Below are 17,466 nucleotides of genomic sequence, written 5' to 3'. Positions count from 1 at the left end.
AGAAGGCAAGCAAGAAGAAATAATTTATATATGTGAAATCATGCAAAATATATCTATATCAGCCATATCACACAAAAAAAGAAAGTGAGAAAATTACACTTTGATTTGTACTCAGAGTTCATATAGTCTCTTTCTATGGAAATGGATTGCATTTTTCATCATGAATCCTTTGGAATTATCTTGGTTTATTGCATTGATCAGAGTAGTCAAGTGTTTCACAGTTGATCATCAGTACAACATTGCTGTTACTGTGCATAATGATCTCCTTATTCTTCTCACTTCACTTTGAATCAGTTCATATAGGTCTTCACATGATTATTTGTTTTCTTTTTCTGGAACCACCATTTTTGACATTTCTTATGGCATAATATCACTTATCTCAATCATATACCACAACTTATTCAGCTATTGCCCAATTGATAAACATCCCTTAGATTTCAGTTCTTTGCCAACTCAAAAAAAGAGCTGTCCTGTCCTTTTTCTTCTTAGGACTTAAAAAAAAAGATAAACAGCTTGAGTTCTAAAAAGTTCTATCTTGTGGAGAAATTTGAGAATGGGTCAATCAAGAGACTTACCTTTCCAAGAATCAATATAGCTAAGTAACCAATAAATTAGCTATTTAGTGATGAACTCTTAGCCATGGCAGCCCATACAAAATATTCCTTAGTCCTGCGTGCTCACATCTACTTCAGCCATGACAAGGACTGAGTAAAAGAGAAGAAGAAAGAATTACAGTTTTAAAACCATTTATAAATTATAAATTGGTTATTAATGCTCTAAATGATAGCTAGAGATGCAGTGATAGCTGGATAATACAATGGATAGAATGATAGACCTGGAATCATCAAGATCTGAGTTCAATTGTGGCCTCAAGACATTTATTAGGATCAAGTGAGATAATATTAATAATGTGTTTATCACAGTGTCTGGCACATAGTAGGGGTGAAATATATATAAATTTCTTCTCTTTTATCCCTAAATGGGAGATCTTATACAGTTATAAACTAGTGGACTTGGTACTGGAGGAATTCAGTCATACCAGTCTTAACACTTACTTTAAAGGAAAGCAGAAAAGGGTAGGAGGTACAATGCATAAAATACTGAACTTTAAGTCAAGGAGACGAATTCAAATTCTGCCTTGGACACTTAGTAGCTTTGTGACCCTAAGTCACTTAACCACTGCCTGCCTCAGTTTCTTTTTCTGTAAAATAAGAATAATACCATCTCCCTCTCAAAATTGTTTTGCGGGTCAAATAAGATTATCTATATATAAAATGCTTTGCAAAACTTAAAACACTCAATAAATGTTAGCTTTTGTCATCTTCATCATCATCATCACTTTTAAACCTACAACTACAATCCAGTTCTTTAAGGTTAAAAAAAAAAAAATGAACCTAGATGTAGTTCTGGGATGGAAGCAGCTCAAGAAATACAGTGTGATCCTGGATCATCTCCAGTCCAAAGGGAACAATTTTGTATTTTATTTGGGAAACATGATAGTCCACTCTACATGTACTCAAATTTAAACTAAGTGTTCCTTGTTCTGCCTTAGAGTAGACTTTTAACTCCTATCTAGGCCATACCACACTAACTTCCTGGAGCTCTCCCAGGCCCAGTACAAATGAAAGTGGCCCTTGATTGGTATCCAAAGTCACGAAGTTGAGGTACTATTCACTTTGCTAGATTCAAGACTTTTTTTTTTTTTTTGCTAGACATTAATAGAGAAGCCAGAATAAAATCTTAGAATTAGAAAATACTTTCCTTCCCCTAAAGACAAATTTAAAGCCCAAAGCTTAGAGAATGTTTTGATTTTTTAAGAATTTTATTTGGAAATTACTTTATGTCTTTATCTGTTTTGTTATTTTTTTTTTTTGTTGATGTCAGCCTATACTCACACTAACCCATTAGCCCTATCTATACAGAAGCCTTCCAAGTCTTATACACACCTCTCCTGGTTACTTAGATTTTATGTATCCTAAGGCCTTTTTTAGGGCCTCCTTAGTACAAAATCACTGCACTTAAAATACCACTCATGATGGCACTTAGAAGGAAAACATATCATAACCCCAATCCCACTATAGAAAAGTGAATGAACTAATTACTTTTGGAGGTGGGCTAATTTTTTAGATGGCACAGAAATACCATTAGTATGTTTTTTTTTTTAAAAAGCAGTATAACAAATGAGTCTTGTGACCTGAAATAATTACTATAGTTATAGGAAAGGAACCTTGAACTGATGCATAAAAGCTGTGCCAGACAGAAACACTAATGTAGTCATTTAGAATAATAGAAGTGAGCTGATTTTGTATTAAATAGCTCGCTTGTGGAACTTGTTCAATTAAATGTCAAGAGCAAAGTGCTGTGGACTCCTTTGTTTCTCTCTTATGCTCATTGAAGCTCTTTAATTTACAAGTTTCATGAATAATAAGGCCATCCTCTTTGAACCTTCAGTAAGTAATCAATGTACCACTCTTAATTAGATCCTCTGCATTTTTTTGTACTTTATATACTCATGTTCCTCTGTCCTAATTCTATTAGAATGTGAGCTCCTTGAAGGCCAGGATCTTTTATTTGCCTTTCTTTGTGTATCTCTGGCATTTAGCACAGTGTCTGGCACCATAGTAAGCACTTAATCAATGTTTGTTGATAGACTTACATTATATTGTTATGTTGTGTTATATTGTATTATATTATGTAACATTATAATAAAGTGTAACAGTTAATATAACATGTTACATTATGTTATATTGTATAATATGATATAATATGTTAAAATTAGTATATATTAGGTATTTTATCAGCATGTATTAGGCATTTAAATTTTATATCCTTATGTACTTTTAAAGATATTTGTTTATGGTAATTTAAAATTTCGTAATTAATGACAGTCCTTATACTGTCTATTTCATCAGGAAAAGGAAGTTTAAAACCCGAATGATGAATATTCTAAAGAAATAAATGAAGTTTGGTTAATGCTTTTAGGTCCAAAATATATTCAAAACATTATTTCCTGTTTTAACCATTAGCCTGCGATCTTCTTGAGAGCAATCCTTTTTTGCTTATCTTAGTATCCTCAACATTTAGCCTAGCATCTAGACAGTTAATTGAGACAATCTAAATTAAGTTAAAATGGGGAATCCTGAGAGTAACACAATCCTTGTAAGCTTCCTAGCCCCAATCCCTTTATTTCTGATGACACTTAGACTATTAATGCCCCAGAAGAGAATTGGCAAGTGGAACGTGTATCTTTTAGTGACAGAGAAAAGAACACTATTTTAACAATTTATTTGTATTTCACAGGATGGGAAAACTGCTGAAGATCTTGCGAGGGCAGAGCAACATGAACATGTGGCCAGTCTTCTTTCAAGACTCAGAAAGGTAGGAAATTTCTATTTGTTCATCTGAAATGATATTACACTATTACTTATCCTTATTCTTTTATCAGAATGATGTTTTAAGAATACTGCCAACTGCTAGGAATCATCTCTTCTTTTTTTTTCTTCTCATTCTACTTTTTGTTTATTTTTTGGTTTTTATCCAAATGTGTAATTTTATCAATGTGTGGGACTCCCTAATATGGAAACTCATCCATTAATTAAATTATTTTGTTTTGTTTTATTTGTGTGGGGGATTTAGAAGCAAGACTTGTCCAAGATTATGTAGCTAGCAAGTGTTTGAGTTCAGTTTTAACTCTGGTCCTTTTAACCCCACATTAGTTTAATTATTGACAAATTGCCTAGGGCCCTGATAAGTTAAATGACTTGTCCATGATCCCACACTTTGTTTGTATCACAAACTAAAAGTCTGATTCCAATACTAGTCTTCTACCATTGTTGCCTTTTTTGTCAGGATAAAAAAAAATTGATTGCTTACTGTGCATTTGCCCACTTATTGCAGATTCAGAGTTAAGATAGTTCTGCTACCTTTAGAAGAGTACGTTTTGTTTTTCTGTATAAAACTCAAGAGGAAGGATGGAAAAGCAACCTCCTTTCTCTCCCTTCTCAGGATTTGGAGATCTCAGATATCACTTATATCTCCTTCCTAGAAGAAGACTTCTAAAACTGATTACAAATTCTTGCTTTAAGATGACTGTTTTATTTGAAATATTTTTAGTTTAATAAAATCAAATGCAAATTTAGATAATAATGCCTAAAAAAAATCCATCAGATAATCAATAAGAGCAATCTACATGCAAGTTTATCAATATAAAGAAAAATGATAGATAGTTCAACTTTATATTCACTATAGAACTTGGAAGCAAGAGTTTTATACTTTGTATCCAAGTTCTCAAATTTACAAAAAATATTAATAGTCATAAAGTTAGGAGGTATCTTTAAAGTCAATTAGTTCAATATTAATTTGACAGATGGATAAAGTAAGGATTAGAGCAGTTAAATGATTGCCAGATAATACAGCAATAAAAAGAACACTGACTTTAGAGTCAAAAGATGTGCCTTCTTTTGCTTTAAAGAAATTATACCAAAAAATTAAAAATAAATTTTAAAAATTTAAAAATACAAAACCTCTCCACAACAGGCCAAATTAAGATGAATGAGGATTAAATATATAAATGTTTAGTTGAAGAAAATCTCTCTAAAGAAGGGAAAATTTTGTTACAAATTTCCAGACTACTTCTTTTTTTAATATAGTTTTTTTTTAATTATAGCTTTTTATTTACAAGATATATACATGGGTAATTTTTCAGCATTGACAATTGCAAAACCTTTTGTCCCAATTTTTCCCCTCCTTCCTTCCACCCCCCCTCCCCCAGATTGTAGGTAGACCAATACATATTAAATATATTAAAGTATATGTTAAATACAATATATGTATATATGTCCATACTGTTATTTTGCTGCACAAGACTAGACTCTATTTCTAACAGCTCTTCATGTTGGCTATTTAACCTCAGACTTGATAATATTTAACTCACCATATAGTAGTTTTCCATAAGGATTTGCTGCTAGTAGCCTTCAGGCCTTTGGTTCCTGCAAGCCAATGGCTTTCCCTTCTTGATTACTCATCAACTGCTCACCCTTATAAGGAACAAGAAAGAAAGCATTTTACAGATAAAAAAAACCTGAGACCTCAAAAAGTAAAAGTCTCTTGATCCTTAGCCTCAAGTCCTAAATATAGCTAGAGGCATTGTAATTGGTGAATTGGGAGAGAGAGAGAGATAGGCTTCCAGTGACAGGGTACAAGAGCTAAACTATGAAAGAGGAGAAAGATTCTGAAAAGTGAGAGTGTGGAGGAAGTCCAGACAAAGGGGATAGATAGAAAGCCGGCATAAAGGCAGGAAGATCAGAGTTATAAATTTGTGAGTAAGACCATGTAGAAAGTTGGGTGGAAAGTAGTATGCATGAAGAGTAATATGTAATAAATCAGATTGCAACCAGAAAGTAACGGCTTTAAAAGCCAGAGGACCTTATATCTTATTCTGGTCACACTAAATGCTTTAGAAAGTTAAATTTCTATCAGGAAGACTAAAGAAGGGAATTCCTAAATGCAGAGGAATCAATTAAGAGGCTATTCAAATAGTTTAAAAGTAGTAAGGGCCTAGATTTGTGTGAAGTCTGTATGACTAGAGTGTAAAGGGGAAATATCTGATAGAATCAATAAAACTTGGCAATTTAGAGGTGAAGGAATGGGGACAGTGTGGAGAAAGAATCTGATAAGAAGACTTCAAAAGAAATAGGAGAAGTGAAGAAGAGAAAGAATTTGGGGAAAATATTCTGTTTAAGGGACACTGAGTTGCAGATGTATATGGTACATCTAATTATGGATGTCTGATATGTAATTATGAGGATATCCAGCTATAAATAGAAGTCCCCAAGTGTAAGGAAGGAAGTTTTCCTGAGGAGTAAGATAGTAAGCCAGATAATGCAAAAGAAGAGATAATAATCTTCAGTCTGGTAGAGAAGGGCCATTAAGATCTGACAAGGGTGACAAATCCAGTAGTAAAACTTAAAAGAGAATTAAGTTGCTGAGTGATAATGGATCTTCTTTACAGGACAATGTGGGACAAACAAACATGATTATTCTTTCTAGCCTAGTATTTGGATAGAGAAATCATGAGTGAAGATATATCTAGTATTGGTGAAAGTAGTCAGAGATGCAGTGTTTGGGGACAAGGTGGATATAGCCAGGTTTACACGATTGCATGAAAACAGAAGGAACAGAGAGTTCTGGTGTGAAGGGAAGTTTGTTAGTGATCCTGAGCTAATGGCTGGTACCTTAGTTTATTAGACTTCCACAGAACTTCTGTTGGAAGGATTTCAGTTGAGGGGGACAGACAGCCATTCTTCCAGTCATCATAATTCACACTCTTGGAGAGACACTTTGGCTGTTCTCCCTCTTTTTCTCCCTTTGTCCTGTTAATTGCCAAATCATATTCTACCTAAGCATCTCATATTTGTTTCCTTGACCCAACTGAGAGAGCCTCTCTCCTAATGCAGACCTACATCTTCCCATCTAGATCATATCAACAGCCTCTTAATTGGTGACCCTGCTTCCATTGTTTCTAATTCATCCAACACAGAGCTGCCAAACTGATATTTCCTAAAACAAAAATCTGACTATATGATTCCCTTGTTTTAAATTCTTCAATGTCTTGTTACCTCTAAAAGAAAATATAAAAACCTACCATTTAAAGACCTCCATCATGTGGCTCCCATCTACCTAAGTCTCATTTCATATTACTTACCTTTATACACTTCCCATTCCAGTCCAAATCCTTACACGTGACGTTGCTTCTCCTACATCCTTATTTATGCATGGTGGTTCTGCCCATTTCTAGAAGGTACTCCCTCCTGATCTCTGCTTCCATCAATACACAGTTCAGGTGCTCCCACTTACACAAAAGTCTTCTAGATACTCCAATTTTCAGTGCTCTCTCCTGCTAAAGAGCATTTTATATAACTTTTGTGTATTTTACATTTATTTTTTCACATGTGCATCCTTCCCCCCACAAGCAGAATAGAAGCTCTATGAAGGCAAAGTTTATTTCACTTTAGTCTTTATATACCAGGAATATAAATTCCTGATATTTTTCCTGGTATTTCATATGAAGCCATGGGTATGGTGAATGCTTAACAAATTTTTGTTGAATGAAATTCAATGTGTGGACAATGGAGAAAAGCTAAGATTTCCCAGGGGAGTTTAGAAAAGCTAATATCAGTCAGCCAGTAAGCATTTATTAGATATCTTTTGTGTACTAGACACTGTGTTAAACATTGGGGATATAAAGAAAGACCAAAAAAGAAGGAAGAATCCCTGCTCTCAAGGAGTTCAGTCTAATAAGGGAGATAAAATGCAAACAGCTCTATAGAAACAAGCTATATACTGAATAAAATTAAAATAAAGAACAGAAGGAAGGCACTAGAACATGTTAGCTGTGTTTTGTGGATTTCAGAAAATGATGGTTTCAAAAAAAATTCATTTTACTTCCCCTGCTATGTGTACATGTCACATGTCTAAACAAGAAGTGACATGAATTTATTTCTGACTCAATGTGCTGTGATCCATGAGTAGAAATGTCTTCTCACAATGTTATATTATTATTTATACTTGGTTATTGTCAGTGGGAATTCTGGCTTGAAATACAAAAGAAGCCTTTTATTTAAAAACAAAGAAAAAGTAAATGCCATCAACTAATAATTCATTTGTATGATTTTATAGTTATGGACTCAAGAATGATTCATTTGTAAGGGACTCAGAGTTATAGAATCTCAGAATTACAAGAGACTTCCGAGGTCATCCATCCATCTACTACATGAAACATAAATTCCTTCTGTAACATCGGAATATGTCTTCATCCTCTCCTTTAGTCAGAAGCATTAGGAACCAGTGCTACCTATATTCAACTAATTGAAAGGCTCCTACAGAAGAAAATATAGACTTAATCTGAGTTATGGAGCTAGGAGTCTTAAAAAGGACCTTTTTATTTTCAAATGAGGAAAATAAAGTACAAAGAAGTTACATGAAATCCATATGTGCCTAACTAGAATTAATGCAACAAATATTAACCATTGTCCTGGATATCAGGGGAAAGAACAAAGAAAAATAAGATATGGCCGCCTTTATATAGCTTACATTCTTGTGGGGCAGATGATGTAAACAAATTACTTCAATATAAGGTATGATGTGAAAGTATATTCAAAAAGGCATAAGAGTTTAAAGGATTAGAGAAATTACTTCAGACTGAGAGTAGATCAGAGAAAGCTCCATAAAGAGATGACATTTGAACTATATATTTCAGAAAAGCTAAAAATTAGATAGGCAGACTTCAGAGTATCTATAGATACTGTTAGAGAAATATGAATTATTGATAATGTTCTCATTTCAGATGACTGAATATAAGAGAAGATTTCTTAGAAACTAGAGTAATTAGAAACTTAGTAACTAAAATTAGGAAGTTAAACTAAATGACCTCAGATACCTTATTAATTAAGCTCTTGTGGTATAAGCTATATAGCACATAGAAGCACAGAGGGTATAAGTGTAAGCAGTAGCTAAAATATTCAGAATAGCTTTTTATTTATTTTTATTGAAATCTCAGTTGAAGTTTATATTTGAAACCTGTATTTGAAAGGGTGCTAAACCACCCTTTATCCATGGAATAATGAATATGTTCTTTAACATAGGTTTCACTGTACTTCCCACCATGTATACATTCACTCAATTCCCATAATTCTCTCAAATATAAACATTGTGAACATAATCCATCAGTTTTTAAAATTTCACTAAAGCCTCAGAGAATAGAAATTCACCCACATAACCTTGTGTTTAGATAAATAAGCTCCATAAAACATAAGTATTATTATTTTTCCCAGTTCTAGCTGATAGACTCTTTCCAATGGCCACCACTATTTAAGAAAACTTCTCACTTTGTTGTACAGCTCGATGAAACCCAGGTTTCCTCATATTTTCTTGTCTTTGTGTGATGTTTACCACGTCAAAAAATTTGTCTTGGTGCAGTGAACCACTGGGTATATTCTTCCAGTTAATCTTTAAGCAAAAGTAAATTGCAAAACCATTATTCCCAGTATTAGCTCATATCACCTCAGAGAAACCCTTTCTCTCTAATACTGATAAGTCTCTCAATTCATATATGCTTTATTGCTTGATTCATTAACTCCATGGGAAAACTTCTTTAAAATTCTGTAAATTCAATAAAGTAAATTCTGCAAAGTTCCATAACCCTATTTTTTCTAGAAACAAATGGAATTCATCTGCCTGCCATTTTAAAGCCCCTCCTAATCTGGCTCTAACCTACCTTTCCAGATTTATTATATTTAATTTCTTAAACATTTATTTTTCACATCCTCTTCAGGATCCTAGTGATGAATCTAAATTCAAATTCGGCCTCAAACATTAACTAGCCATGTGATACTGACTCACTTAACTCTCTACCTCAGTTTCCCCATTTGTAAAATAGAAATAATAATAATAGCACTTGCTCCCAGGATTGTTGTGGAGATAAATGAGATATTATTTGTAAAACCCTTTACAAACCATTATATAAATGTTAACTATTAGAAGCAGGTATGTAGCTCAGCAAATAGAGCACCTGAATTCAAATGTGGCTTCAGATATTTAATGGCTGTGTGACCCTGAAAAACCTTTCTCTGCCTCATTTTTCTCATCTGTAAAATGAGGCAAACTGCATTTTCCACTCAGGCTTGTTATGATTGATTAAACGAGATATTATTTATTAAGTGTTTTGCTAATTCAGTACAGCCAAATTGTCTTCCTTGCTATTTATCACATCATCATCCCAGTACCTTCAGGATCACCCTAACATTTTTATATAGCTCTTAATTGTCTAACCTTTCTTTGTCTTGAGCCTGATTGTTCCTTTTTACAATTTGTACCCCCTAAAGACAGCTATTATCACCTTACCCTCAGTTTTCTCCAAGCTAAATATTCCCAAGGTCTTTCTGTAACAACTGGGGATGGGCCAGGCCATAGTATAATAGTAATAGCTTCCTCCCACCACCATAACCCCATTCATTTCCTGCTTTCTTGCAAGCTTCAGAAAAAGTGTCTCTTAACCAGAAAGGGAACATAGTACCGATTTTGGCCACCAGGTGGTGATAACATCAAGCTACCAATAAAATGAATTCACCAGAGGACATATTATCTAGGCTTTTCCAAACACAGGATCTTCCTGCATCTAGACTTTTCTATCCATTGCCTTTCAATCCACTGTAGGCAGAACAAACTTTGGCACTAAAACCTTAGTCCCACACTTCACTGTGCTTATAAAATTTTCTTACCATTTTCATATTAGTCTTTTGCCTGCTCTCATCTCTATTTCTATATAAACAGCTGGAGCTCTGCTAGAAAAAAGGAAGAGGGGAAGAAAGATCTGAATAATGGCATAATTCTAAAGAATCTCAAACCACGTATGTGGCTACTATTTTAGCATTTGCTTTTTTGCACAAAATAATAATGTTTATAGCATTATTTATTCAGAACAGATCTCAAAATACAAAATGCAATTAAAAAAAAAAAACTCCTTGAGGGCAGGTTCTATTTCATTTTTATCTTTGTATCTTAGCACTTAGCATGATATTTTGAACTTGGTAGCACTTAATGAATGTTTGCTAAATTTAGTTGAAATATTCTTACTCAAAACAAGTTAAAATCTAAGCAATCAGTATTTGATAGAAATAACATCTTCATGTCAGGTAATAAGCAGGATAATGATAACAATAGCTAACATTTACATAACTTTAAGGTTTGCAAAATGCTTTACAAATATTTTTTGGTCCTCAAACCCTGAGAGGTAAATGCTATTATTATCCTCATTTTACATTTCTGAACACTTTACAAAACTGAAAACAGAAGTTAAGTAACTTGCTCAGTCACATAGTTAGTAGGCATCTAAGACTGGATTTGAAATCAGGTTTTTCTAATTCTATTTCCTACACTTTATTGTATCACCTAGATGCTCTAGCTAATCTAGGAAAGTCCTTCTAAATATGCCCTTGTTGCTACTAGTTAATCCATGATTTCAAGATGTTTGCAAGTCTTCATTTTAATATGCACAAAGTGGATAGATATGTATATTTCCCTATACAGGAAATAGGATTGCTGAAGTCAGGCAGACTCATCTTCATTAGTTCAAATCTGACCTCAGACACTTACTAGCTATGTGACCCTGGGCAAGCCATTTAGCTTTGTTTACTTCAATTTCTTCATCTATCAAATGAGCTGGAGAAGGAGGTGGCAAACCATTCTGGCATCTTTGCCAAGAAAACCCCAAATGAGGGTCCAGAGAGTCAGATATGACTGAAAAAATAGACAAAATGTTGATAACAAAAAAGCAAAGGTGGTACAAGGTAATGTTGTTGCAATTAAGATAAGAAAAGCTTCTATTAGAAGAGTGAAGCTTGTTGTCAAGTTCATAACTATGAGGTAGAATGTCTTGGGGATAGAACTTGAGACATTAAACCAAAAGATATGAATGGGGGGGATGTAAAATTAGGGGGCTGAACTAAATGTTTTTAGCATCCCATGATTCTGTAATCTCTAAAACTGGTTTACATGTAGAAATTTCCTTGCATATTATTGAGAATCTATCACCAAAAGTATGCTACTCATGATTCATTCTAGCATAGAGATGACTCTAGAGTCTTAAAAATTGTGCTTTCTAGGTATAAATTCTAGCATACACTAGACTTAAAAGTTTCTAGATACAGGAATCTTTTTAGCAATAACATAGATATCTGTTGTCTGAGATTAAGTCTGTTTAAATCCAGAGAGTCTTATCAGCAGAAATTTTGTCCCACAAATCAAAAATTTTGGCCATAAAAACCCATAAAACAAGGAAAAATACAAAGTGATTCTCAAACATTAACTCATAGGACCATAGATTTAAAGCATAAAGGATATTTAGAGACTGTATATTCCAACCCCCTCATTTTACAGATAAGGAAACTGAGGCTGAGAAACTGAGTTGGCCAAGATCATACAACTAGTAAGTAAGAGATTCAGAATTTGAACTCAGGTCTTTGGAATCCTATTTGACTTATAGTTTCTATGATGGGAATGGAAAAGTAATAGAACTTGTAGAACTTTAAGGTTTATAAAACACTGTTAAAAATATATCATTTTATCTCCATCACAATCTGGGAGGTGAATGCTGTTATTATTATCATCTGAATTTTACAGATGAGGAAACAGAAACTATCAGAAGTTAAGTTGTTATACAACTAGTCAGTGGTCTGAAGCCAGATTAGAACTAGGTCTTCCTGATCCCAGATTAAGTGGTTTATCTACTGTCACCTAGCTGCCTCTATAAATAAAATTTTGAACTCAGAAGTAGTAATATCTAAGTTAGGGGTTCTTACCTAGGATTTATCAATAGATTTCAGGAGATCTATCAATCTGGATGGGGGGAATGATATCTTTTATCTTTACTAACTTTTGATTTCCTTTATAATTCTATGCATTGTATTCTATGCATTGAAAGCATGACTCCAAGAGGGGTCCATAGACTAGACCTCACTTCATTGTCAAATAGATCTATGACATTAAAAAGAACAAGAATCTCTGCCCTAAGTGGATATGTGATTCATGGCCCCTCCTTAGTTGGGCAAATGAATGAGTTTGCAAAGTTCATTTTGTAATGTGCCCAAAGACAACAAGATGTATCATTCTGTGGGACACTTAGTCATCTTATCTTGCAGTACACATAATGAATATGAGCAAACTGACAACAATGAAGATGATTGCAGTTTATGCACAACATCATTTGCAAAAAGGATGAAGTTGTAGGAAAATTCTATAAATAACTTAACATCCTCTGAGTCACAATAAACGTTGATACTGAGTAAAAAAGTTAGACGTAGAGAAGTACCATATTGGGATAAGTAGGACCAAGAAATGAAATAATTTTAAAATATTTGGCTAATCCAAAGGCTTACATATGGTGTATGTGTCATTAATACTTTCATAATGAAGAGTTACAAAAATGTGTGTTGTTGAACACCAAACACGATAAAATATGAAAGACTGCTATTATTCCTTCTACATTGAGAGGGTTAGTAGTGTAGTATACTTTGATTTAAAAAAATCCATGTGAAATTGCTTGGCTCCCTCTTCATGACAAAGAAGAAATCTGAATTTTTTTCCTTGTTCTTCTATGGGATATTTACAACACCTTACTGTAAAATTTGGATTAAAAATTTCATTATATTCTGTATGATACATAATGCATATATCTTATGCATTTCTGAGTTTCTAAATTTTTTTCTCTGTCATCCACCAATTTTTATGTATCATCTGTGCCTTCCATAAAACTCCCCCCAAATTCCCATTTTAATTTCTTATCCCAACTTATGATATATCAAAACCATAATGAGAAAAATGGTGATGTGGATGGCATAACTATATTATAACAGATAGGTTATAGGTGTTTCTTAACCTGAAATCCCTTGAACTTTCTTCTTAATCCTTTGATTATTATTTTAATGTAATTAGTTTCTTTTGTAACCCTAGAGTATTTTGTGCATTTAAAAACGTCCTGGGAAGAGATCCATGGCATCATCAGATGGTCAACGAATCCACATTCACAGACCCATAAAAAGTTAAGAACTCCTGGGTTAAAAAAAGATCAGAATAAATACTGAATTAGAAGAAAGAATAAAAATTAGGAAAAACATATCTTGGACAGGGACCATAGACCATGGTCCAGAACTGAGTAGGAGGGGAAAATTGAGTTGTCTCATATTTGAAAATCCACACAATTCTTTTAATATTTAAGGCAATTGAAAAAAAAATAGCTGATTCCATTAACATTGGAATTCTCCTGATCATGTTATATGTCCACAAAAAAATGGAACACTATAATATTAAAAATATATATATATAATATATACAAGAGGAATTGTGAAAGTAAGCAGAGATGACTGAAAGAAATAGCAAAATAAGCATCATCAGGAAAATGTACCAATAGAAAAGAAGGTAGTTTGGTAATAGAGTCGAAATGAAAAACAACAGGTAGGAAATCCAAGTAGTATATATTTTATTTCTGTGTTATCCAAAAGAACCAGAACAAAGCATTTGATACTCACAGGTTTATCCATGAGCAAATAGGATGAGAAGGTTGTTATCTGCTTTGGTGGGGGGAGTACTTATCTCTAATGTATCAAAATATTTTCCAATTCTCACTGTAGCTTTTCTAAAATAATCTATGATTTCTCTTTATCGAGACTACTTAATAACTTATCCCTCTACAACCTGGTCTCCTCCTACCTTTCCAGTTTTCTCAGATCCACTACTATTTGCTCTAATCCAAAGCCACTGATTTCCTTGTTTATTGTACAACCTACAACCCCTTCTCACTCTAGAAAGTTTCACTGACTGTTTCCCATCCTTGAAATTCTACCTTTCTCCTCTCTACTGCCTGACTTTCCTAGTTTCCTTCAAATCCTAACTAAAATCTCATGTTTTACAGGAAGCCTTTACTAATGCCCCTTAATCGTAATGTCTTCCCTCTATTATTTCCAATTTATTTTTAATACATTTTGACTGATTAACTATTCTTCCATATTTTTCCTTCCTCTTTCATCTATTCTCCATACCACTGCCTGAATAAGCTTCTTTTTAAAAATAATAAACATTTTTCCTAGTTACACATTAAAAAAAATTTAATATTGTTTTCCATTTAGTTAACTCTTTTTTTTGAAGATGTTGTTTTGTTCAGTGGATTTTTTTTTTTTTTTGCATTTGGCCAATTGTATTATTTAAGGAATTGCCTTCCTTTTCTAAGCTGTTGACTCTTTTTCATAGCTCTCATTTCTTTTCTCATTTTTAATTCTACCTCTTTTATTTGCCTTTTAAAGTCTTTTATGAGCACATCCAAGCAGCCTCTTTGGGCTTGAGACCAATTCATATCACTCTTTGAATTTTCTCTGTGAACATTTTGTCCTCATCTGAATTGGTATTTTGCTCTTCCCTGTCATCATAGTAGCCTTCTATGGTCAAGGTTCTTTTCTGTTTCTTGTTCATTTTCTTTTCTTTACTTTTGGTTTTTCCTCTTTTTTTTTTTTTACTTTTATGGTGGAACTCTGCTCCTGGACTAAAGGGTGTATTGTCCCAAGCTTCCTGTATAACTCTGAGTCTTGCCTTTGAGCATAGGGGCCCCTTGTGTTTGCAGGGGATAGCTTTGTTTGCTCCTTTTAGGAAACAATTTGGTTTCCCAGAGTTTGCCTTCTGAGCTGATACTGGAAGCTGCCCCACTGATCTGCTTCTCTACTGAGTCAGGACCAAGAGTCTCAGTTGCAGTTTTAAAGTGATTAAGACCCTCTCAATGACTTTCTCAGAGTCTGTCTGAGCTGGCCTGAACACCCTTTTCATCCCAATGAGACTGACCTTTCTTGAAGTTTTTCCAGTCTATCTATAATCTGAGAGTGGTTTCATCCCATCAGATTCTGTTCAGAGACTTGGTTTCTTGTGGTTTTCAAGGGAAACTGAGAGAGCTCGAGCAACTTCCTGGCTTCACTCCATCATTTTGGCTCTACCCCCAGAAGTCCTTAACACTTATTTTAAAAATTTTTGAGTTCCAAATTTTCTCCCTACTTCTTCTGAATTATAAGGGTTCTGAGTTATACATGTGCAGTCATGCAAAGCATTTCCATATTACTCATGATGTAAAGAAAACTTAGATTAAAAAAAAAACAAGAAAAATATAAAGTTTTAAAAATATGCTTTAATTTACCTTCATACTCCATCAGTTCTTTCTTTGGAGGTAGAAAGCATTTTTTTCATTTTATGTCTTTCACAATTGTCTTGCATCTTTGTATTACTGAGAATGGTCAAGTCATTCACTGTTGATCATCATATTGTTATTACTGTGCACAATGTTCTCCTGGTTCTGATGCAGACCTAATAGTGGCATTGCTGGGTCAAAGGGTATGCATAACCCTGGCATTGTTCCAGATTGCTCTCCAGAATGATTGGATAAGTTCACAATTCCACCAATAGTTCATTAGTGTCCTAATTTTTCCACATTCCTTTCAATATTTGTCATTTTCCTTGTCTGTTATATTAAGCAAAAGGTGTATCTCAGAGTTGTTTTAATTTGCATTTCTTTAATCAATAGTGATTTAAAGCATTGTTTCTTATAACTATAGATAACTTTGTGTTCTTCATCTGGAAACTGCCTGTTCATATCTTTTGATTATTTGTCAACTGGAGAATAACTTATATTCTTGTAAATTTGACTTAGCTCTCTATGTATAGTTGAGAGCTGGGGCCTTTTTCAGAGAAACTTGCTGTGAAAAGTTTTTCCTTTCAGTTTTCTGCTTTCTTTCTAACCATGGCTGCATTGATTTTGTTTGTATGAAACCTTTATAATTTAGTATAATCAAAATTATCCATTTTACATCTTGTAATATTCTCTATATCTTATAAAATGCTGAATTACTATGATCAATTACTATTGTGTTGTATATTTTTAATCTATTCCATTGATCCACCACTCTTGTTTCTTATCCAGTATCAGATTGCTTTGATGATCACTACTTTGTAAAAAATTTGACATCTAGTAAGGCTAATCACCCATCTTCCATCACACTTTTTCTTTCATTGGTTCTCTTTATATTCTTGAACTTTTGTTCTTCCAGATTAATTTTATTGTTATTTTTCTAGCTTTGTAACATAATTTTTGGTTGCTTATTATGGTACTGAATAAGGAAATTAATTTAGTTAGAATTATTGTTTTTATTATATGGATTCAGCCTACCCATGAGCAATTAATATTTTTTTCAAATTGTTTAGATCTGACTTTAGTTGTGTGAAAAAATGCTTTTTATTTTGTGTACACGAATTCCTGGGTTTAACTTGGTAGGTAGACTTCCAAGTATTTTATATTGTCTACAGTAATTTTAAATGGAATTTCCTTTTTTATCTTTTTCTGCTGGACTTTGTTGAAATGCTGGTGATTAATGTGGGTAATAATTTATCCTTCACCTTTATTAAAAATGTTCTTTATTTTCACTAGATTTTTAGTTATTCTCTAGGATATTGCAAGTATATCTTCATATCATCTGTAATAATGAGCTTCTTAATATTTCTACTATAGTCATATGAATCCCCTAATCAAAGCCCTTTATTAGCTTTTGTCTACTATGTGAAATATAAAATTCTGAATCAGGTTTTCAGGGCATTCCATAATCATCCTGGATTCCATAATCATCCTATGTCAACTGACCTATCCATCTCTATCTAATTTATTCCCCTTTATATTGCCTACATTTCAGGCAGATCTGACTCCTTTATAGTCTCCAGTTCTTAAGTTCTCATCCTTCAATGCCCACCTTAGATCCCACCTCATTCATGAAGTCTTCTCAACTTCCCCTCCCCCACTTTCAGATCAAAGCAAACTTTGCTTTATCTGATTTCTCATGGGAATTTCTTCTAAATCTCTCCATTTCCAGTAACCTTACTTTGCCCTAT

The 17,466-nt window shown here is 33.4% G+C and overlaps 1 protein-coding gene across 2 annotated transcripts in view; it reads left to right on the top strand.

Annotated features, from left to right (window-relative positions):
• The window catches only part of DAPK1 (death associated protein kinase 1), a 224,008-nt gene that overhangs the window by 176,935 nt on the left and 29,607 nt on the right, over nt 1-17,466 (top strand). For both annotated transcript variants that reach the window (XM_051996986.1, XM_051996995.1), the window contains one exon: nt 3,301-3,378. In XM_051996986.1, coding sequence (XP_051852946.1) covers nt 3,301-3,378 — 78 coding nt within the window. The remainder of the gene's footprint in view (nt 1-3,300; nt 3,379-17,466) is intronic.

This window comes from Antechinus flavipes, chromosome 1 (genome assembly GCF_016432865.1).
Source record: "Antechinus flavipes isolate AdamAnt ecotype Samford, QLD, Australia chromosome 1, AdamAnt_v2, whole genome shotgun sequence".
Taxonomy (NCBI): Eukaryota; Metazoa; Chordata; class Mammalia; order Dasyuromorphia; family Dasyuridae; genus Antechinus; species Antechinus flavipes.
This window is presented reverse-complemented; position numbering and strand designations above follow the sequence as displayed.